General features: G+C 44.7%; 2 protein-coding genes across 22 annotated transcripts in view; one reads left to right on the forward strand and one right to left on the reverse strand.

Annotated features, from left to right (window-relative positions):
* Nucleotides 1–1,700, forward strand: part of GALM (galactose mutarotase) — a 69,001-nt gene extending 67,301 nt beyond the window's left edge. For all 18 annotated transcript variants that reach the window (XM_065590867.1, XM_042852726.2, XM_065590876.1 and 15 more), the window contains one exon: nt 79–1,700. In XM_065590867.1, the coding sequence (XP_065446939.1) occupies nt 79–397 (319 nt within the window). In that variant the 3' untranslated portion in view covers nt 398–1,700. The remainder of the gene's footprint in view (nt 1–78) is intronic.
* Nucleotides 1,701–3,960: 2,260 nt separating this feature from the next.
* Nucleotides 3,961–20,804, reverse strand: LOC101941843 (serine/arginine-rich splicing factor 7). 4 transcript variants are annotated; one of them, XM_065590881.1, is made up of 10 exons: nt 20,512–20,804; nt 14,651–14,831; nt 13,139–13,315; nt 12,198–12,272; nt 12,013–12,114; nt 11,088–11,141; nt 7,709–7,753; nt 7,113–7,148; nt 6,247–6,281; nt 5,663–5,802 (listed from the first exon to the last, which is right to left on the reverse strand). In XM_065590881.1, exons 1-9 carry the CDS (start codon nt 20,537–20,539, stop codon nt 6,266–6,268), a joined length of 714 nt encoding a protein of 237 aa, XP_065446953.1. In that variant the 5' UTR covers nt 20,540–20,804; the 3' UTR covers nt 5,663–5,802; nt 6,247–6,265. The 4 variants fall into 4 exon arrangements, with proteins under 4 accessions (XP_008165291.1, XP_042708666.1, XP_065446953.1 ...); XM_008167069.4 differs by lacking the exon at nt 6,247–6,281 and having other exon boundaries at nt 3,961–5,802; XM_065590882.1 differs by lacking the exon at nt 7,709–7,753.
* Between the last annotated feature and the right edge of the window lie 1,225 nt (nt 20,805–22,029).

Consider the following 22,029-nt stretch of genomic DNA (forward strand, 5'->3'; position numbering starts at 1 on the left):
CTCTTGCTGAGCAGTGATAGCACACGGCCCCAGCTGTGAGACTGTCCGATGCAAGATACTCTGTTTTTCTTTCCACAGCCCCATTTCCCCAGTGCACTGCTGCGGCCAGGAGAGGAGTATAACCACACAACTTGGCTCAAGTTTACTGCAGCTTGAGGAGTCACCTCTGCAGCCACAAGGAGAAATTCATCACAAAGTGCTCTGCGTAGTGGGAGGGGAGCAGGGGAAATCACTTAAAATAGCACCAGGAGCTTCCAAACTTCTCCAGCACAGGCAGAGGGGACAGGTGCCAGGACGTCTCCTAAGGACGGCGTTTGTCAAAGCTCTCGACACTGGCTTGACGGCTCCCATTGGAATCACTGGTAAAGCTCCCCTTGATGTCAACAGAGGGAGTTAGGCCAGCGCTGAGGCCCTGATCCCCAAAGGGACTTATGCACCAAACTGCCGTTGAGTTCAATAGGAACTAGGCACCTAAATACCTTTAAAACCTGGTCCTTAGTGGCTACAAAACTTGTCTTCCTCATCCATCAATTGGACCATGTCAAGGCCTCTTTTAAACTCCTCTCCCCGTCTCCTTCCCCATGGAATCCCCAGGGCCATGCAATTTCCATTCGGGATGAGCTTGTCTTTGAGTCATTCCCACTTGCCCTGTCACGTTTGTCTCTTCCCACTCCCCCATCAGAGCTTTTTTCTGCACCAAACCTTCTGCCATTCAAGTGCTAACTAAAACCTCACTTCTGTGACCCCAGAAGTGAACCAAAAATAAATCTACCCACTATTCCTTCCTCTGGGCTGCCCCATGCAGCCCCGCTTCTCTGTATCTGTCTTTTAGGCCTGGTCTACACTAGAAAGTGTTACCTGTGTCTCGGTTAGGGGTGTGATGTTTTACCACTACAGTTATACCAGGAAAGACACTAGTGTGGATGCAGGTAAACCGACATAACACAGATATACTTATTGCCCTCTCATCTAGGTATAAAACAGTCCAACTTACTAGTGTAGAGAAGCCCCCAAAGAAAGAAACACCTTTGCACGGGTAGCGCTTACTCGTACAAGTAGGGACTAAAGCCAGGGGATCTGTGGCCTCCATCCTCAAAGGCATTCAGCTACCTCACGCCCATGGGGCGTTACCTTTGAGGCTCTGGGCCTATGTGCAGGACTAAGGCCAGGGCTCCACAACAAGCAGTAGCCAGTGTCGCTAGGTTGGATGGGGTGTGCTGCGATTGACTCAGCTGTGCTGGCAGAACCCCCCTAGTTATACCAGCTGAGCTGCGCTTTCGCTGGTATAGCTCATTTTGCACGAGGGGGATGGAGTAAGTTATACCAGCAGCAGTGCAGCATTGCCAGCATAAGATGCACTGCACTGGGCAGGTAACGTACCCTGGCTACGTGTTCCGTGTGCAGATACAGCCTAAGCACCATTCACAAAACTAAGCAGTGATTGGCAAGATCAGCTTGACCTTGTGTTGCTTAAATAATAAAAATGGACGTCCTCTCAACCCACGTCCTGGGCGCCGCTGGCAGAAAACTTCTCTGAGATTTAAATCTGCTCAACTTCATCATTTGAATAGTTAATCTTCCATCTGGTGCTAGTAGCTGATGCAGGACTTATGCCTACCTAACTGTATAAAGATCTTGCTTATTACTCACTTTCACTGTATTGCTTTTACTTCCTCAATAAAAATGAATTTTCAAGATGACTTGTAGACCAAGAAGGCCCAGTTCCCAAGCTGAAGCCAAGGAGTGGGGCGGGGGTATGCGTGTACATAACCTTTCTGGAGCTGATTGTGCTGGCCAGTCCCCTACCCACAGAGCGCCTCTGGCTACCAATGGCCATCAAGGAACTGTCAGAGCAGCTGGGACTCACTGAGGTACAAAGATGCCCCAGCTATGCGTCTAGCACCAGCCCTGGAATGCAGAGGTGACACACAAGCATCTGCTGATATTGTGGAGATCCTCCCACGCCAGATCTACCAGTTTGGTGCTGGAGGGAGCAGAGCAAAACCACCCCAATGCAGCCCAGGATCTGACCCAGAGACTACATGATCCATGCAATCTGATCACTGATAATTCTACTGGCACTGTATTCATTTCCCCCCCCCTTAGATTCACACATTAAGGCCAGAAGGGCTCATTGTGATCATATCGTCTGACCTCCTGCATAACACAGGACTTTCCTTAATTAATTCCTACTTCAAATCCACTAGCTATGGTTGAACTAGGAAAAGATCAAATCTTGATTTAAAAATTTCCAGTGATGGAGAAGCCACCAGATCCTTGGTAGGCTGTTCCAATGGTTAATTACCTTCATTCTTAAAAATGTGGGTCTTATTTCTAGTCTGAATTTGTCTGGCTTCAGCTTCTAGCCCTTGGCTCGTTAGACCTTTGCTAAACTGAAGAGCCCTTTATTAAGTTTCTGTTCCCTACACAGGTCCTTACAGATTGTGATCAAATTGCCCATTAATCTTCTCTTCAGTAAGCTAAACAGATTAAGCATCTTGAGACTTTCACTATAAGGCATGTTTTTTAATCATTCTCACAGCTCTCCAATTTTTGAATATTCTTGAATTGTGGAGACTGGACCTGGACTCAGTCTTCCTGTAGTAGTTACATCAGTGCCAAACACAGTGATAATATAACCTCCCTAAGTCCATAGTCCCCTTTATACATCGAAGGGTCACAGCCCTTTTGGCAACAGTATCATGCTGGGACCTCATGTTCAGCTGATTATCCACTGTGACCCCAAATCTTTGCTTCCTAGGAGACTCCCCCACCTTGTAAGCATGGCCTTGGCGCTTTGTTCCTAGATGTATGCCTTTAGATTTGGCTATGCTGAAATGCATAGTTTGCTTGTGTCCAGTTTACAAAGCAATCCAGAACGCACTCTATCAATGTCCTCTTCATTATCACTACCAAACCACTCCCCTGCTTTTGTGTCATCTGTCAAATTATCAGTGATGCTTTTTCTTCCAGGTCAGTGATAAAAATAAACAGCAAAGCACCAAGAACCAATCCCCACAGGACCCTACTTATTAGCAAGAGAGTTTTCAATCCATTTAATGTGTGCCATTTTGATTTTGTATCATTCTAACTTAACCACAGTGTTGTACAGTACCGAGTCAACTGTCCTACAAAGTCTAAGTATATTATATCAACGCTATTACCTTTTTCAATCAGATGTTAGCATGACAGTAATGTAAACTATCTTACCCAACTCTCTCACACATGGTAAATTCCCACTCAGTCCCTACTTCTAGCTAGAATTGTTGCCTGGTTCTCTCCCACTGAACATTCTCCTCCCAGCTCTAAGCCTGCAGGTTTTCCTGGGCAGATAGTTTCCTCTTGAACTTGGTCTACATGCACAAGTTGCACTACAAAAAAAAAAAAAAAAAGTGTTAAACTAATGCAGCAAAGCTCTGTGCTGACACGTGTTTCAGTTTAACGGTTTGTCATTCCAGTTTAGGTCAAACCGGTTCCCAACCAGTTAACACCAAACCAGAATCAAGGAACATCCACACAGGAGTTTGCACAGGTTTAACTAGCTTTAAATTCATACATCTTAAGTTCATGCAACTTTTCATGTACACAAGCCCTTAAACTGCTATGGTGGTTAATAGCAATAACTAGACTGGCATTTCCAGCTGCTCACACCACCAGATGCTCCGAAGGTTTTCTACTACTTGCCAGTTTCTGTTTCCAGAAGGGATGCACTGTATTTCAGCACATCACTGGCCACAGCTCCTTTACAGCCTGCGCTGCCCGCTCTTTGGGCACTACTGCCCCCTACCAGAGAAGGGGGAACCCTTCCCTTTGGAACAGTCCTGCCCGCATCTACCCTGTTCCTTAAGTACTCCCATGACAGACAGTTACAACTCTTAAATCCTAAGGAAATGCAGTCCCCGCTGCTGTTTCTATGCTGCTCTGGAGGAGCGGAGAGACAGAAGAGATGTACCAGTCCAGTAATTGTAGAGTCTGCATGTTTATTGTGGAGTAGGTTTGTCTTAACAGTACAGAAGAGAAAGAACTCATTAAATGCAATAGCATCATTCCATGTGGCACTTTTACTAGTTACACTGTAAAACTGCCAGACAATGGACAGTCTATACTGATGAATGTCATCCTAAGCAATGGCTTCTGGGCATATTTGCTGAATTATTCCAGGAGAATCATACAATGTTGTCATTTCCTGCTCCCCATTTTGCAGTCTTGTTTTATGGATATTAGCAGAATATTAATCACAGCATAATTAATACTGGGAGTGGATGCTTCTGTTGCTAGGCAACAATGCACTGAACGTATGGAAATCAAACACCAGAAAAATCAAGACTAGACGTCAAAGCTAGGAAAGTGGCTAGTACACTTCAGAAATAAAGCTGCCAAGTGTAACGTTTTCAGAGTGTGGGGACTACTTAGGGATTCTAACATCTACCAGACACATACGTGGAGTCTAATGAGAAGTCTGTTATCTGAAAATTATGGGTTACCCAAAATTTGTCTTTTGGTCCAAAAGGTCATTTTGCTATTTAAGGTACTACATTAATAACTTGATGCTTTTACAAGTTGTAAACTTTTAATCTGCCATTAGCCATTTCATTAGGAGCCCAAACAAGTCTGCTCTTTCAAATTCAGTGGATGTTTAGAAAACCCTAACAGTTCTCCTTAAATGTTGAAACTGACATCTAGCTACATTAAATAAAGTAGTCCAGAATAAAAAAAAACCTGGAGATTTGTAATATCTATTAAGGAAGCTGGCAGTCTAACACTATTTTTGCCAATCAGATAAGACTTATGGACAGCCAGGCTCAGTTTCAACACGAAATGCCAGATCCCCATGCAACTCCTGGATACAGAACAACATGGCTTTAGGGAGTTTCACATAAGATTCATTTTAAGCTCTTCAACCACATATCTGCTGTGTGCACTATAGAGTTTATTTTACCAATATCTAAACAGGTTTTGTCTACAAGCGTACAGGCTGCTTTATGATTGCGACCTGTGTTGCAGAACAGTTCTCAGTTTCACTCAGGTTAGACTAACTGACCATAAATGGGTTGTGGTAGAGAAAGAGCGACATAGCTGCCTTTTCTCTCGGAACATGAACCGTTATTTGAAGGTAACCTGCAGTGAAAATATTGTGCTTGTGCCCTTCTGCTTTGTGATAAGAAAGACTTTACCTTTTGTAAACAAACTTTAGACATTAGAAATTCATACTCTCTCTACATTGGAAGATTACAATGAATAGAGAGCTCATGTAAATGGTATTACAGGAAGTTATGGCAACAGATATCAAGGATTTTTAGTCACTGTTTAAAATTTTGTCATCCATTTAACGTCAATAACAAGTTCACATAACTAGAGACTATTTAAAATAAACTGGGAAGACTATGATTGGTTTAGGGTAGGCTAATGGTAGCCACCTTTTTTTTTTGTTAAGCAGTAGGGCATCACAAGACTTTTTAGTTAGAAATACACATTTTATTTCGATGAGGCAATAAAAAACGTGTCAATAAAAGAGTCCCACATTTTCAGATCACAGGATGTTAATACATACAACAAAACAAGTTGTGCACTAGTCTACTGATGTGACTTTGCAGAATTTAAATGATCCAGATCCATGTCAATTGTTATCAGATTGAAATACTCTTCTAGAACTACGCCCTTACCATTTACATCAAAGACACCACAAATCCCTTATAATAATGTAAACAAAATAACGTTCTTCCCAGAAGGTTAACTTTGAAATTTCAGTCCATTCTTACAGGACTTGCACTCCTCCTTCGAGGGCTTCCTGATGGTGAACGACTGAAAGTGAAAAGAAAACAGAAGTCGGTTGGAATAACTTCAATATTCATCTGGAACTGCAGATTCAACACCACTCACCACACCCAGAAAGCCCTTTCTTCCCAGTACTGATGAGGTTAGTGAGTTAGTTTTTCTTTTAAAACAGACCTTGCAAACATACACTGTTAGATGATCTCCTCAAGGATGTAAGAAATCTCAAGTTTGCTATAGAGTCATTAGTCTTTTTAATTAATAAACAATGCATCTTTAAGATTTGACAGTCTTTTCTAAAGTGTCCAAAAGAATAAGAGGAAGAGAACAGAGTAAGGCGGAAAAGGAAGACTACAAACAAGGTCTCAGTGTGGCATGTTACAAGCTACTCCAGTTCCCATGCACTCCTTCCCTCAGGAGATTTTTACCAAGCTTGGAAGAGTTGTCTCCAAGTGTTCAGAAGAGCATACTTACCCAAGTTAATGGAGAATGGTTATAAATGGCTCAGACTAAAATTGAAAAAACAAGGCTAGCGATTAATTACATAAAAACATACAGAAGTTCTAATAAGAACTGATCTGGGCTACAAAAGGAAACTAGAGAATTTCATCTTGCTATTACCTGTAGGAACAGCAGACTGTGCAGCTATTTGGTAAGGTAGAGCCAGCAGCAATCAGACAGCAGTTTGAGTCCATTCAGCCAGATGGTGTTTGTTACAAGAAGTCTTTAGTTTGTTTTGTTTCACACATTTAATCTGTTTCCAGCTTTACTCTGAGCCATTTCCATTGCCCACTATCCTTAGTATTATTCAGATTTTTCCTCTGGCTACAAACATCCCTTGAGAAACTGGGTTCAGTCCTTCTGAAAAACGTTTTAACTGTAAGCCAAAAGTAGCCCATTGCACTTTCTACAAAAGAAGTTAGTCTCATTACAGTCACTGGAGTTTTTAAATAGACTGTTTAAAATGGATTCTCCCTGTGATTATTTGCCCAGAAGTTTAATGTGCTTTTGCTTATCCTCTTGCATGGATCTCAGTTCAATGAAACCTTTACAGAGGATGGAAGTCCAACAGAAATAGCCCAAGACAAGCTCTTCACGGCGCACCATGCTCCCACTTTCTTCGCAGCAGTTTACCTCTGGGTGCCTCACTTTAGTAATCAGTGTCCTATGCATTAAGGAAGCCCAGTCTCTCCAAAATATTCCTTTTACTGCTTACAGTTAAGTAAAGGAAAAAGTTCCAGTAACTTCAGTGCTGGCAAATGCTGACTTTTCAGTAGTGATGACAGGACACGGTAACATGTGCTACACCCAGCAGTCTTTAGTAGCAAGATTCAACTTACCTTCTCTTTGGAGAGGGGGATCTGGACTTTGATCGGCTGCAAAACAGAAAGAAATACTAAGTGACAACTTAATAAAGTCACATTACATTATAACAAAACAATTTCTCCCATACTTAAAAATAGTGAGAAAATCTCCAGAACCTTAGTCAGCATTTTATACAGGTATCACTGACAACAGGTCCAAAATCTTTTACAAGGATTTGTAAGGCATCAAATTAATCCCCACCATCCCTACTACAGCTGGAGCTAGATATGCCTTTGCAGCAAACCATTTTAGGTGTTTTAAGAACAATATTTAACTGTCACAACAATTCTGTGATATGGGGTGGAGGAGAGGAACAAGTTTAAGTAAGAGGAATCAGTACTGTGGTGGAAACTAAACAGTTAAAACAAAAAGATGGGATAGGGAAATCCCCCCTCCCCATCTCACTAAATATTCATGACCTTTGAAGTAAAAATCCCAACTATTAAAACTTAACAATAACATCCTTCAAATACAAGTGAAATATTGGTCCAAGCAAAGGGCTTTGTGAATCATGACAAAGCAATACTGACTTCTAAAAGGTCTAGTGCAGGTTTCAGCATTACATGCTCACCTTTTAGCAGGTGAGCCAGATTTAGATCTACCATGGGACCCAGACCTACAATGGGAGAGAAATAAGGCTCAGCAAGGCACCAGTGGGATGCATGTACAGTGAAGTTACCTAAACCAGTGATAATGAAATTCATACATGCCAAGAAAACTGTGGAGGGCTAGTAACTGACAGGCAGAAATCCACCCGTGTGTGGGGCTTTTGCAGTTAAGTTTCAGAAGACAGCTTTTTTTAATTCAGTACCACACATGCTACAGTCGTCATTCATCAACCTATTCTAGATATTACTTGAGACAGTTCATACGAGTACATTGTCCAATCGAAGCTATGACTAGTATTTTCACAAAAACAATTGAGTACTGTATTCCAAACTGGCAAGATTCCATTGGGATGGATGTCTTCCATCTAAAAGCCAAGTTGTTTTCCAGACAGTACTCTCCTGCAACTTAACCATCATCATTTCAATGTTAACACCTTCACCACCTGAAATCTTCAACCTTGATTAAGAGTGTCTGCTGAAAGTGTGACATGTTTTCTAGCTATGGAAAGTTAACTGTTCTGAAAAGACTTCCAAAGATGCCAGCTACATTGGAACAAGTTTGAAGTGCACTTCAATGTTACCAATGTTGTCCATGAAAGTAGATGAATTTTCTAGATAGTTTCATCAACAAATAATATTTTAGTTTTCCAGTATTCAAGACTTTCCTCAACTATTTCAGCATTTCATAAGCTTTGATGTTGTCAGGGTTGTGATTGCTATGTTTAGTTTGCTTGAACTATTACATTGAGTTCAGTCAGCAGAACACATCAAGTCATTCAACCACTGCATCCCTTAATGTCCTTTCTGAACCAAGAACTTGGTTTCTTTGAAACAAATACTGCTTTAGCTAAGTGACACTGCTGTACCTCAGTCCTAATATTAATTCTTGTAGAATCTAGAGCTCTCAATCATCAAAAGTCACTATGCTGGAGAAATTCACAACCTTCCTTCCTTACCGGCTTCATCACACCAAGTGTTGCTCATTTGCTTTTGCATAGAATTTCTTGGCACACAAGACAATGAAATTTCACTCATGTGGCCAATTAGTTTATGAAGATAATGCACGAAGCCTGCTCCAATAAACCATACGCTGAACTTCACTGCGGTTGTCACTTTCAGGTATTTTCAGAAGCAGAAACCTTGAAACGGCACCGATATTTATTCTTTACTTAAGCAATCCCCAGTAGTGTCAGCATTAGTTTCTGCATTCCATCTCATGTGATGCACATCTTGCAGTGACTGCGGACACTCCCAGGAGCATGCATCAATACTCATGTAATGAAATATACCAGCATGTTTTCAAGGCAGATATAAGTTGCTCCCTCATATTCATTTGTGTTTGAGTCCCACTAACTATTTCTGCGGTATGTGCCATTTTCTTGGCTCAGAAAATCTTTCAACAAAAAGAACTAGTATGAGAGCAGTGCCTCCTTAATATAACCAGCATCCGAAACAAATTCTCCTAATGTGTGTGATTTTGTGACATTTTAAAACTAGCAGCAGGATGAGAATGTTTACAGCTCTAATGCCAAGCCTTCCCTTTGTTCTTCTGTAAGGAAGCCATGAGAAACGTCTGCTTACCATGCACAATGAACAGTATCAATGCTTCACCACTTAACTGCACACTTACAGTGACACAGGTAGGCCATGAAATAAGTTTAATGTTAAAATGGGAATTCTAGGTGTAATCCCTTCATCTGAGAACAAATTGCTGACTCTGAGAAAACAACCCCCTGCTAAAACTCAGTAGCCAATGGTATGCAGGATTATCCAAGAGTCTCCCTCGCTGACATGCAAGTTGAGTTTGATTAGTTGTTCTCTGCACATCACTGGCATATGCCAATTAAAGTCTGGGCAGATTCAATGAAGATGAAAAGAATGGCCAAGTGAACTTAGAGGAATAAATGTTAAGGCTCACTGTGGCACTTATGAGGTAACAGGCAGAAAGAGCCCACCTTAGCAGCAAGAGAAAGCACACCACACTTCTCCTCTCTCCAGCTTCCCCCACACTAGGCAGAGCTTCTCACCTCACTTCCTCCCAAATCTTACTGCACTCATGTCAGTATTTCTCCTCTCTTATCTGTCACCTCCTCCTTTGGGCCTTCTAGTTAGGATTCACCTCTCCTGCCCCACTACCAAGCAGGGCTCACCCTACTTTTCATCCTCCCCTTCCCCAAGAAAGTTCTCACCCTCTCTCCCACTTCTAACAGGGATCCTGTCTCTTGCCATCACCAGTACTGGGCTCTTCCTCCCCTCTAGGCAGGGGGCTTTCCCACCTACTCCCTCTAGGTGCTGCTTCCCTTCACTTTCCTCTAGACACGCCCCACACCCACACCCCACACAGCTGCTGCTAGAAGAAATGGAAGAGATGCAGCGAGGAGAGAGCTCTTCTTTAATTCTGCAGCCTTTCAAGACAGGGAGCAAAACCAACAGATGTAGTCGAGAGCAGAGACTGGAACAGCATCATCCGCAATTCCAAATTTTAGTTCTATCTTTACATAACAGACAGCAGGAGACCTGCTCCACGAAAGCCAGCTTTGTTGTCCATGGCACACCCATGCATGGACTACAGCTTAGACCTACTCATTACAGAAGTATTAACGAGAACTCAGGCATGAAACATTTTACACACAATTCTTTAAATCTGGTTTGAGAAATTTAATTCCATTCTGTACAAAACAGTCCTCCACACTATTATGCCACCTTTTAATTTAATTCAGGTACCACAACTAACAGTTGCTGCCCAGTACCATTCAGAGATCAGAGTTCAGACAGTCTGAGTCAGCAGTAACCAAGAATTTGGGCACTGGTGAGTCTTTCATGCACTTGTCCTGGTCACGTACCCAGGACACTACAGAATACCAAGAATCTGGCATGGAGAATCCTTCGGGGGGGGATGCTTTAAGTAGCAGCACAAAAGTACGCTTTGACTTCCTGCAGGTTAGAAGCAGGAAGGAATTTTGATCTCAAATGGGCAAGGTGCATTTAAGTACTAGGACTTACTTCAGTTTTAGGTGACTTATGTGTTTCTCATACATATTAACTGGCATACATGCATACTAGTCACAATTGGTTTATGTACCGAAGGTTTGCCTATTGTTCACCATCGCAGATCTAGACCTAAGGTGTCCTGTAAAACTGCAGGTAAAGTAATAAAATCTATTACAAATAAGACTATGATGTACAATTTTAGAACATTTCATACCCCAAACGTGCTGGAAAAGGAGTTTAGACAGCACCTAGCATTTACTTAGAATTGAAAAAAATTAATGCATTTGCACAAGTTAATTCAGCCTGCAGCTATGAGTTAGTTGCTTTAATCAATTCTGTCAAAGATCTTACCTGCTTCTTGGCCATGTAACGGACCTGGATCTTGATCGTGATCTGGATCTAGATCTAAGTTTGAAAAGAAACTAATAAAAACCAATCCAGCTCCAGGAGAAAGTATTAAGATGATTAAAGTAGCCTATCAAAGTAGCCTTGTTGCCGATTGGTGCTAAGATAACTTTCAAGATCACAGGACCTACAGGGTGCACAGGACAATCCGAACAGACACCTAGATACACAGAATAAGGCTATAGCTTTAACCAGGTAGTCCCAAAAGCTCAGTGCTTGCCTACATGGTGGGGTAATGTACTGCACATTAATTTGTCCATGTAGCCCCTGGTTTTGTTTGAAACAGCACTATGTTAAAGCACACCAGAGAACCTTTAGTGCACACCAGCAGGGTCTACCCAGACCAATTAACGCACAAACATATTAATGCTCTTTAGAAGTCACACTGCAGTAGTGCACATTTCTGCTCTGTGTAAACAGGCCCTCAGAAAACTCTTTTTACACTATCTACTATCTATTCCACCTCCCACCCTCCTTCCCCTCTGTCGGAGTTGTCTGGCAAGAAGGAACCGAGAGTGGGGGGAGCACGCAGCCCCCTTTATGGCGCGATATATTGGCACCACTCCAGGGGTTGCAGCGGTGCTCCCCCCACTACGGATACTGCTAAGGGAAAAACTTCTGGCACTGATGCACGTGGCGAGCACGCACACCTACTGTGGAATAGACAGGAGCAACACATCTCGAAGTAGGTAACTGTCCTTTCCCACATAGCCCTTTTAAAGGAATTATAGTTCGGTCTTGAGGGTTGTCAGGCCCTTTTCAAAGAGTCTGCTCTGCAAACACAGAAAGTTACACTTCCCAGAAATATGTTCTGAATCTACCACCTTAATAAAAACATTATCTGGTAATTATTGTGCATAACAACAATTACCTTGATCTTTTTAAAGAACCCGATCGGGACCTGCGGGGTGAGGCTGATCTAGATCTACGAGGAGAGACAGATCTGGATCTGCGAAGGGAAGCTGACCTGGACCTACAGGGAAAAATTTAAAAATATAATTATGCAATGTTTGACATCTCTTAAAAAAGGGAAGCACAAGACAGCCTGAAACTCACCTCCTACCACGGCTTCGGCTGCGTGACCGAGAATACCTTCTTCCTCTGGACCTTGAATGAGATCTAGACCGTGACCTAATGTTAGGTTAGAAAAAATAAGTATTAGAAAACAACTTTAGCAATTAGCGCACGTGAGCCTCTGCTGAAGTCAAAATTTCAGACAACTAAAAATTAGTGTCTGTCAGTTGGAAAAACTCAGGGCCTATTTGCTTTGAATATTTTTACTACCTAGAAAAGATGTTAAGCTGAATTACATTTAGAATTACATTATAATATAAAACACTGTAATGTGTATTAAAATAAACCTTGCAAGTTTGCAGGTCGACCCTCTTTGGCCCAAGGTCTAGCAGATCTAGACGATCTAGAAGTATCTATAGCCGATCGCTGCATCTAGGTGTTCTCTTCAATCTAACGACGATCAAACTGACAGCCAAATGAGCCAGGGTGAGGCTTGATTGACGCAAGAAGATTTTTCTAGGTGGGAATGTGGTCAATCTGGTGTTCCTCTTTCTAAACCGGAGGGGGGGGGGCCCCAATTGAACCAAATTTACTGTTACGGCGATCACCGTCTCAAATTTTCTGCCCTTTAAAGAATAAGGTGAAGCTAGGTGTAGATGGCTCGAGGGGATCTGGCCTCTTATGCTGATCACCTCAAGGTCTAGGAGGATCTTAATTGTCGGATTTTGCAAGGCGCCTCAGCATGATATCTTAAGGCTCGTGACATTCTGAATCAAGGCGACTGACTCAAACGAAGAAACCTGAAAGGTTTTGACCAGGTTGATTATTAATATATTAACATTTATATGAAATAACAAATTGTAATATATGCCTGTATAATTACAGCATTAAAGTTAAATTAAACTGGCATAACATTCTCTTCTTGGCTAACAACTACAACAGTAACTGGTGATAAGAACCAATCACTCCTTTCACACACATACCTGCTCCTCCTCCTCCGACTATAGCGATGACAGTCATAAGCATAATGACCTTTCTCGCCACATTCATAACACCGGTCATTGGGATCAAATGGTCGCCGTGCGGGAGGTCTATCATAGCGGGAGCGGCGGGGCATGCCTGTTGACAGCTCAACTCTCACTCGGGAGCCACAAATCACCCTGTAATTTGATATATGCAAAATATCAATTAATAATCTGGTATTTTTCCTTATCTAACGCCTATAAAATAAGAAAGCCAATCTCTAAAGAACCCCTAAAATTTGAGAATCCCATTGCTGTAAAAGAGCTACATCTTTTAAACCCTGGTCTACACCTAACACTTAGGTCAACCTAGTTATGTCACTCAGGGGTGTGAAAAATTCTCACCTGAGAGATGTAGTTAAGCCTACACAAGCCCTGTTGTAGACGCTAGGGATGTAAAATATTGAACGGTCAAATGGGTAACCGATAAATATTAGTCTTACCGATACTATATTGCAGTTAACGTTTAAAACAGATTGCTCTGCTCCCAGGTCTGAGCACACCGTGTGCATTAACAAATCCGGCTCTTCCCTAGCCTCATCCTGCTCCCCCCTCAGCGGGGGCACCCAGGGCCGGACAAGCCGAGCTGCCCTTGCACGGCAATGGCTTGAGAGCCCGGCACAGCGGGGGCAGGGGGCAGTTGGAATGCGTTGTGCTCTTGGGCTATCAACGCCGGCTCAGCACAGCACAGACATGGGCCCCCTGCCTGGGGAGCAGCCGCCACCCCCCGCTGGCCCAGCCCCTCGCGAGACCCCTCACCACCTCGGGAGACTATGCTGACCCCTGGACACCATCCAGACCCCTACCGTGTGGGCGGCTACTCAGGGCGCCGCTCGCTACTGCCACATGATGCGGGCGCGGCGGGCTGAGGGGCCAGGTGGCGCTGGGCACTAAGTCCGGCCGCTGCCGCTATTAGGGAGGTCTCTCCGCCTCCTGGCCCATGGGGCCACCAGGGAGCTGGGCAGCAAGGGGCACGTGACCGGAACTAGCCAAAGTGCCGCAATGCACCGAGAGCGTCCAGGCCACGTGACAGGGTAGACTGGTATCGCCATGACACGTCCCAGTCACTTGACAGGTTCTCCCCACCACCATAATACTCCCAGATCACGTGATGGTCTCTCCCTCCCTGCACCTCCCATTGCCTGACAATGCGCAGGAGGGAGTGGTGACGGGGTGCCAACTGGGGATGTAAAATATTAAACCATTAACCGATATAATTTTAATAGCTTAAATGGGTATTTTTTTTAAATGATATTTACATCCCTAGTAGACACCATGAGGTTTATGGAAGAATTCTACCGTCCGTGTCTCTTGAGGGTTGGATTTACTACAGCGATGGAGATACTCTTTCCATCACTGCTGTAGCAAGTGTCTACACTCCCGTGTGGTGGTGGCAATGCTGCTGTAGCACTTGTAGTGCAGACATATCCTTAGTGAGAAGTTAAGGCCACCAGAAATACAATACATTCGTACTTTCCATCCAAACCTCGAACTGCATCTTCCGCATCTCGCGGATCTTCAAACTCCACGAAGGCGAAGCCCGGCGGGTTCCGCGCGATCCACACGGTACGCAGGGGGCCGTAGTAGCTGAAGGCTCGCTCCAGCTCGCCCTTGCCGGCGCCGGTGCCCAGGTTCCCCACGTACACCTTGGTCTCTGCAAGAGCAAATCACACAATCGTTGAGTGAGTAGCCTCCTCCCTCCCCCCCCGCCTGGCCCTGCAGCGTCTCCCCAGTTCAGCAACGCGGCCAGTGTAACATTACAAACTGCTATCATCACAATTCGCTATTGGCAGAAGTTACTGACACCTAGGTGTTCTTTTTTGCTGCCCTGTCACAATTTGTTGTCTCTGCCTTTCCCATACTCCCATCCCAGGTAGCAAATTGTAACAGATGGGGGTAGACCTGTCACAACTTTCTACCTCTCATCTTCCCCGTCCCCGTCAAACTGGGGGGCGCAGAATGTATTCGGGGACAGGGGGGATTGAGAAGCTTTAGGGGGAAAAAAATGACTGCACACATTTTACCCACAGCAGTGAACAACTAGCAAAGCTGATTCCTCCAGACATATCAGGTCCTCAGATGGCGCTGTGCATTTGACTCTAGATGGTGCTGTGCATTTTGACGGATTTCTGTTTAGCTTGCATAGCATTATCCAAAGTCGTTGCCATCCGTACATTAATGCGTTTGCTACGATGCGATGTGCACATTTAATTGAAGGTAGAAGGGATCTCCAGATAGTTGTCTCGAGTGTCCAATCCAGAATGGAATTGCTCTACTCCAAAAAACAGGTGCACCTATCACACTAGTAACAAAAGTGTGATGCAAGCAAACAGTATCTCACTTCAAATTTACATTCCTGTACTGTACACTTAAATGGCTCTGTTTGAATCAATGCCTTACTGTTTTTATTCTTTAGTGAGAGTTACATGTTGATTTTTTTTTTTTTAGATTGGTATATGTATGTACTTGTGTGTGGGGTGGGGGGGTAAATTACTACAGACACAAAGAAGGGGGCATGATCAGGGGTTAGAGCAGTGGCTTTCAACCTTTCCAGACAACTGTATCCCTTTCAGGAGTCTGATTTGTCTCGTGTGTCCCCAAGTTTCACCTCACTTAAAAACTATTTGCCTACAAAATCAGACAAAACATACAAAGTATCACAGCCAGTATTACTGAAATAGTGCTTACTTCTCATTGTTACCAGATAATTATAAAATAAATCAACTGGAATATAAATATTGTACTTACATTTCAGTGTACAGAGCAGTAATAACAAGTCATTGTCTGTATGAAATTTTAGTTAGTGCTTTTTATGTGGCCTGTTGTAAAACTAGGCAAATACCTAGATGAGTTGATGTATCTCCCCCGTAATACCTCTGTGTACCCCCAGAGGTACGCATACCCCTGGTTGAGAACTACGGGTTAGAGCACTCAGCTCAGATGTGGGAAACACTATTCAAATAATTTTTCCCATTCTGCCTGAGGGAGGAATTGAACTTGGGTATACCACATCCAAGGCAAGGGCACTAACCACTAGGCTAGAAGCAATAAGGTAGCTTGTAACCTAATCCAGTAGGCAGCCTCAGAGCACAACTACAGGATAAGGCCCACATGCAAAATAAGCATTGCCTCCCACCATCTTCCCTGGTTTGTGAATTGCTCTGGGGCTTAGGTGGGATATAGGTATCCAGATGCCTAGAGTAAGGCAGCAGTGCACATGCTTAGACACGTAGGCACCTAAGGAACTTTACCCTGAGACTATAGAAACCGACTGCTGAAAGGGTTTGGCGAGATTTTGGGAATTGCAGTGGAACTTAAAATTGGGGCAGAGGCATCTAAATCTTTGTGAATCTAGCCCTAAGTCTCTTTATAGAGGAACAAAGAGGACCCAGGAATTACAGGCCAGTCAGCCTAACTTTGATACCTAGAAAGAGATTGGAACAAATTATTAAACAGTCAATTGGTTAAAACCTAGAGGATAATAGGGTTATAAGGAATAGCCAGCATGGACCTAGCAAGAACAAATCATGCCAAACCAACCTGATTTCCTTCTCTGGCAGGATTACTGTCTAACTGGATGGGGGGAAGCAGTAGATGTGATATATCCTTATTTTAGTAAGGCTTCTGACACAGTCCCACATGACATTCTCATAAGCAAACTAGGGAACTGTGTTCTAAATGAAACTACTATAAGGTAAGGACATAACTGGTTAAAGATGATACTCAAAGAATAATCAATGGTTCGCTGTCAAATTGGGAGTGCATATCAAGTGTGGACCTGCAAAGGTCGATCCGGGGTCCACTGCTATTCAATATTTTCCTTAATTACTTGGATAATGAATTGGAGATTATGCTCATAAAATGTGCTGGTGACACCAAGCTGGGAGGGGTTGCAAGCACTTTGGAGGACAGGAGTAGAATTCAAAATGACCTTGACAAATTGGAGGCCAGCAACTGCTGATTAGCCCCACCCACTGCACCTGGGAAAAACACCTGCAGCTTAACTGGTTGATCCTCATAAAAGGAAGAGCAGGCACTAGCGCAGAGGCATTGTAATACCAGCCAGAGGCTAGAACAACTACTTCAAGAAACAAGTAGACAGAAGGCACACTGTGGGAAATCCTTTTATCACAAAGGCTCTGGGGTAAGAATCAGGAACTTTTGGGCTGATGAACTTATGGGTGTGAGGGATAGACTTGAACTTTAGATCTTGTTTTGTTGAGGAGATCTGAAATAACAGAAAGAAACTACAACTAACCCTGCTAGAAACTACCTCCCTGGGCTCTGAGAAGGTTCCAGGCAGAATTCCCCCAGGGAAGGGGTTAGCCGAACAAGTCTATGCCCAAGTGGAAGAGGGTGCTATAAGACAGTCCCCAATCCTTCACACTGCCACATTCTAGTCATGGATGTTTCTGGCTAGGTGATCAGCTCTGCACTCTGTACATGTGCTAAGAAAAACATCACAAATTTTTTAAATTAGCTGAAAGGATGCAACAAAAATATCATACTGTGTCCTCATACCTTTGTGGGTATCCCAATAATAGACTCATTAGTATTACCATCATAATATAAGAAAGATGTTGTTTGTATATGTATGCAGTATTGTTGCAAACTTTCCTGGGATAAGATATGGTTTATAGTGGGGTAGTGAGCAGGTAAAGGCAGATACTAAAGAGGAATCTTCACAGTTAAAACACCAAACATGTGAACCAATTGGCTAATTCTAATGGGATAAGAGTCCCACCACTTTAGATACATTGCTCAGCAATGAGATCACTGTACACATATGCCACCACTTGCTACATGCACAGCAGGATCTCGCATGATGCTATCAGGCCTTCATTCTCCAGCTCATGAAAGATGTCCTGCACAGGACAGAAAGGAAGAGCAAGGTCACCTTAAATTTTAACCTTAACATTTCAGTAAGTGGCTTATCAGTCCAAAATTGATACCTGTGAAATAGTGCAAAGGCTTTTCTGTAAGTTAAGACAGGTACTACACGCCTACTCTTTGGATACAAAAAGTGGAATAACCTAGACTAGATCAAATTTTAAACCTGTTCAAAACAAGCCAAAGGTCTGATTATTAATAGCGTATTGGGGAAGGACGCCTGCAATCTTCTTTGGTTGCCCTGACTGCTACTGTCAACACCGGCTACTTTACTTTTGAATGAAAATGTCCACAGAGGGTTTTATGGTGCTGTAATATATGCACATTAATTTCACACCCTCTAGACATTCCTTAATAAAAGCAGATAAGGCAAATTGAGGGGGACAAAGCCTATTAGTTCCTTTAGTTCAAAATGCTTTATCCGCTTTTCCATGACACCCCCAAAAATGGAGAGCTGCAGACATAGAGACGCAAGTACCTTTGATGGCAAAGGAGCAGAGCTAGCCACACAATCAGTACAGTATCTGTCAAGCTATGAATAATGTTTCATGTAACAGGCTAGCCAGAATCAAAGCCTGTGTCCTCATTGTTAAGAAAATGTGGGGTTTTAAGTTTGTTTTTTGTTTAAAAACAAACAACTAACATGGATTAGCTATCCATCTGTAAAAACCTATTGGGAGACTGTGTTCTAACTTAACCAAAAGGCAACCAATACAAAAAAGAGTAACAGGGTAATTCATTTTTTAAAAGCCTTCATTTCTTGCAGAACAATAAACCTGTCAGAATGAAAAACATCACTGAAATGTAACATACATAAGGCTATGAAATTAAAATATGCAATTTGAAGTATAAACGATACAGCAGAAAAAGCAACACTTATGCATGCAACAAATGAAGTAACAAGAGGACCGTGCATTTCAGCATTTGTAGGATGGGGAATTACTTACAGAAATAAGGATTTTTTTTTAAGTGTTTTCAATAAGGGGAGGGAGGGAATCTCACTACTGGATGTCCAAAACAGTATTTAGTGTTACAGGTATGTACAACTGTTCTAGATACACCTCTACCCCGATATAACACAAATTTGGCTATAACGTGGTAAAGCAGTGCTCCAGGGTGGGCAGGGCTGCGCACTCCAGTGGATCAGAGCAAGTTCGATATAACACGGTTTAACCTATAATGTGGTAAGATTGATGGGTTGTTGTTGTTGTTTTTTTTTTTTTTGCTTCCAAGAACAGCGTTATATCGGGGTAGAGGTGTATATGAATTCTTTGGATGAGGCAACAAAAGAAGCTAGTGTACCCTAATAACTCAAATAAAAAGGCAAATTAAAATAACCCCTATTTTTAATTTCATCACTTTTGTGGGTGTATAACTCATGATGTTGAATACTTGTCGTCTATCAGGGGGTTGTATACCTATACGTAACTTAAAAAAAAAAAAGGTAGAGATTTGCCTTCATACAAGATAGTAGAGTACCCTGAGGGCCAGGTTTTTGAAAGGTATTTAGGCAACTAGTGGGATTCTCAAAAGCATCTAGGGGCTTTCAACCTTTGCAAATCTGGCCTGTCGTGAATATTGTGGAACCAACTTCCACACAAGTGTTGATATGAAAAAGCATTAGGGTCCAGGAGAAAGTGACAAAACAGCACCTTGCAAATGCAACCCCCAGGGGTGGAGTAAAGGAAACGGAAGAAGTTGTGATACCAACGCACGAAATCTGTCCGCCTTGATGTCTTATGATCCCCAAGAATAAACTTTGTGCTTTTAAAAACCAAAAGGGGGGGGGGGGGGGAGTCCGAGCTCCCTGCTGCTGTCCGAATACAACGTGCTCCCGAGGACACCGAGCGGGGAGGAGAAACACTGGGCGCCGTTTCACCCACGAGGAGTTGCTCTGAGAAGCGCCGAGAGGCGCCGGGCCCCTGTCAGAGCGGGAACGGGAGCGGCAGGACACTGCCCCCCCACTTCCCGGGGCCGGGCTGCAGGGAGCCCGGGCAAGGACCCAGCGCCGGGCCGTGGGGACCCCTGCGGCCGCCCAGGCCCCGCGCGCTACTGCCCCCTCCCGGCTGGGCCTGGCCAGGGCCGGCTCGCAGGCGCATGCTCAGTAGCAGCCGGGCGGCGCGTGCCGGCTCGCAGCGCTGGGGCGGGGCAAACAGCGCGAGGCGCTGCGCGCGCCGGCGCTCAGCAGGTAGTCCCCGGGCCCCGCCCCCCACTGAGGTGCCGCCATCTTTGTTCACGCCGCCTCCATTTCGCTCCTCAGCGCTCCCCCCACCCCTGCCGCAGCCCGGCGCTCCCGCCGCGGCCCGGCCCCGACCCGACGGGAGCCGCGGCCCAGCCCCGGCGCGCGCCCCGCCTGCACGAAATGGCGCCGCCCCAGCGACCCCCGCGCAGGCCACTCCCCTGGGCCCCGAGCAACGGTAAAGCGGCGGCGGCCCGGCACCTACCGCCTCCATAGCGCCCGTAGCGAGACATCGTCCCGGCTCCGGCTGCAGCTCCGCACCAGGCCGTTCGCGCGCATGCGCCGGGAGCCCCTGAGAGAGCGACTGCGCGTGCGCACGGCACTCTCCTCTTCCCCCGTGTGTGCGCGCCGGCTGAGGCAAAGCGGGAAGTGGAACCGCGCTGCTTGTTGTTCTTGGTTTCTATAGTAACGCGCCGTAGTGCAGTCGGGCCTGTGCTCCAGGGCGGCGGCGCGCGAGCGCCCGGAACTTCCGGCCTGGGGTGTCACGCGCCGCTCAGCAGGGGGGGGCGGGCCCCTGGAGAGACCCGCCGGGCACAGGGCCTACCACTCCAGAGGGGCGCGGCCCTAATGCAGCGGGGGGGCGGGGCCTATAGCACCACAGGGGCGGGGCTCTAGTGCAGCGGGGGGTGGTGGTGTTGTGGGGCGGGGCCTATAGCCCCTAGTGCAGTGGGGAGGGGGGAGTTGTGGGGCAACTGATCTCTGTTCTGCTTCATGCTTTTAAAATATTGATTCCCCAATGGGCTGTTGATGCTGGACACTGGTGCTGAGATCGATCCCAAACTGATGATACCGGTTTATGGGAGATCAATGCCCTAGTTTGAGCTTGTCTCTCTCACCAACAGAAGTTGGTCCAATAAAAGATATTACCTCGCCCACCTCATCTCTATAACATGTTGATGATGTGATTTTTCGCAATGGGGGGAGGGGGCAGTATCTTGGGAACCCTTGCTCAAATGACTTCAGATTTGGGCCACTCATACTTGAGGTACTTACCAAGGCAATGTGACTCCGCATGTGGATTTTAGAGCATTCAGGAAAAAGTAGCTGTTAAACAGTGAGCTAGTCTCATCCCAAACTATTCTGCCCCACTGTAACACAGGACCACGTTTCGGCCCAGATCATGCAGACACTTATGCACGTGCCTAATTTTGCTACTGTGAGTAGCCCTATGGGATTACTCATGGCAGTAAAGTTAAGCATGTGCATGTTTGCAGGACCTGGTCTGGGAAGTGACAGTCCTAACAATACCAAAACGGGAGTGTCGAGTGTGGATGGGGGCTGGGGAAGCAGGGGCACAGCCCTCCTCCCCACCAGTCAGCAAGGGAACAGATTGAACTCTGGGGCAGGAGATGGGACTGCGGACAGGGGTGGAAGATGACAGCTGTGAGAAGAGGGAGGGAGAGCTAGCTCCTCTGGCTGCAGGTGGTGGTGGCGGGGGAGGGGGGGGAGACACAGCTCCTCCAGCCACGGGGAGTACAGAAAGTACCCCTCTAAAAGCAGCCAAATTTTTTATTCCTGTGTACACTGCTGGAAACTCATATCTTCTTCAAACACATAGAAATTGAGAGAATAATGATTGACTTCCCATCAAAAGTTAAGTACTATATTCAGTATTGCTACTCTCATAATATTTGAGGTTTTCCTTAAATACCCAGCTCCTGGAAGCAAGTGATTAGGGAAGAATCTCTGCTTCTTAATTTTTTTTAAAGTGTTCCTCTAGCTC

This window comes from Chrysemys picta, chromosome 3 (genome assembly GCF_011386835.1).
Source record: "Chrysemys picta bellii isolate R12L10 chromosome 3, ASM1138683v2, whole genome shotgun sequence".
Lineage (NCBI taxonomy): Eukaryota > Metazoa > Chordata > Testudines > Emydidae > Chrysemys > Chrysemys picta.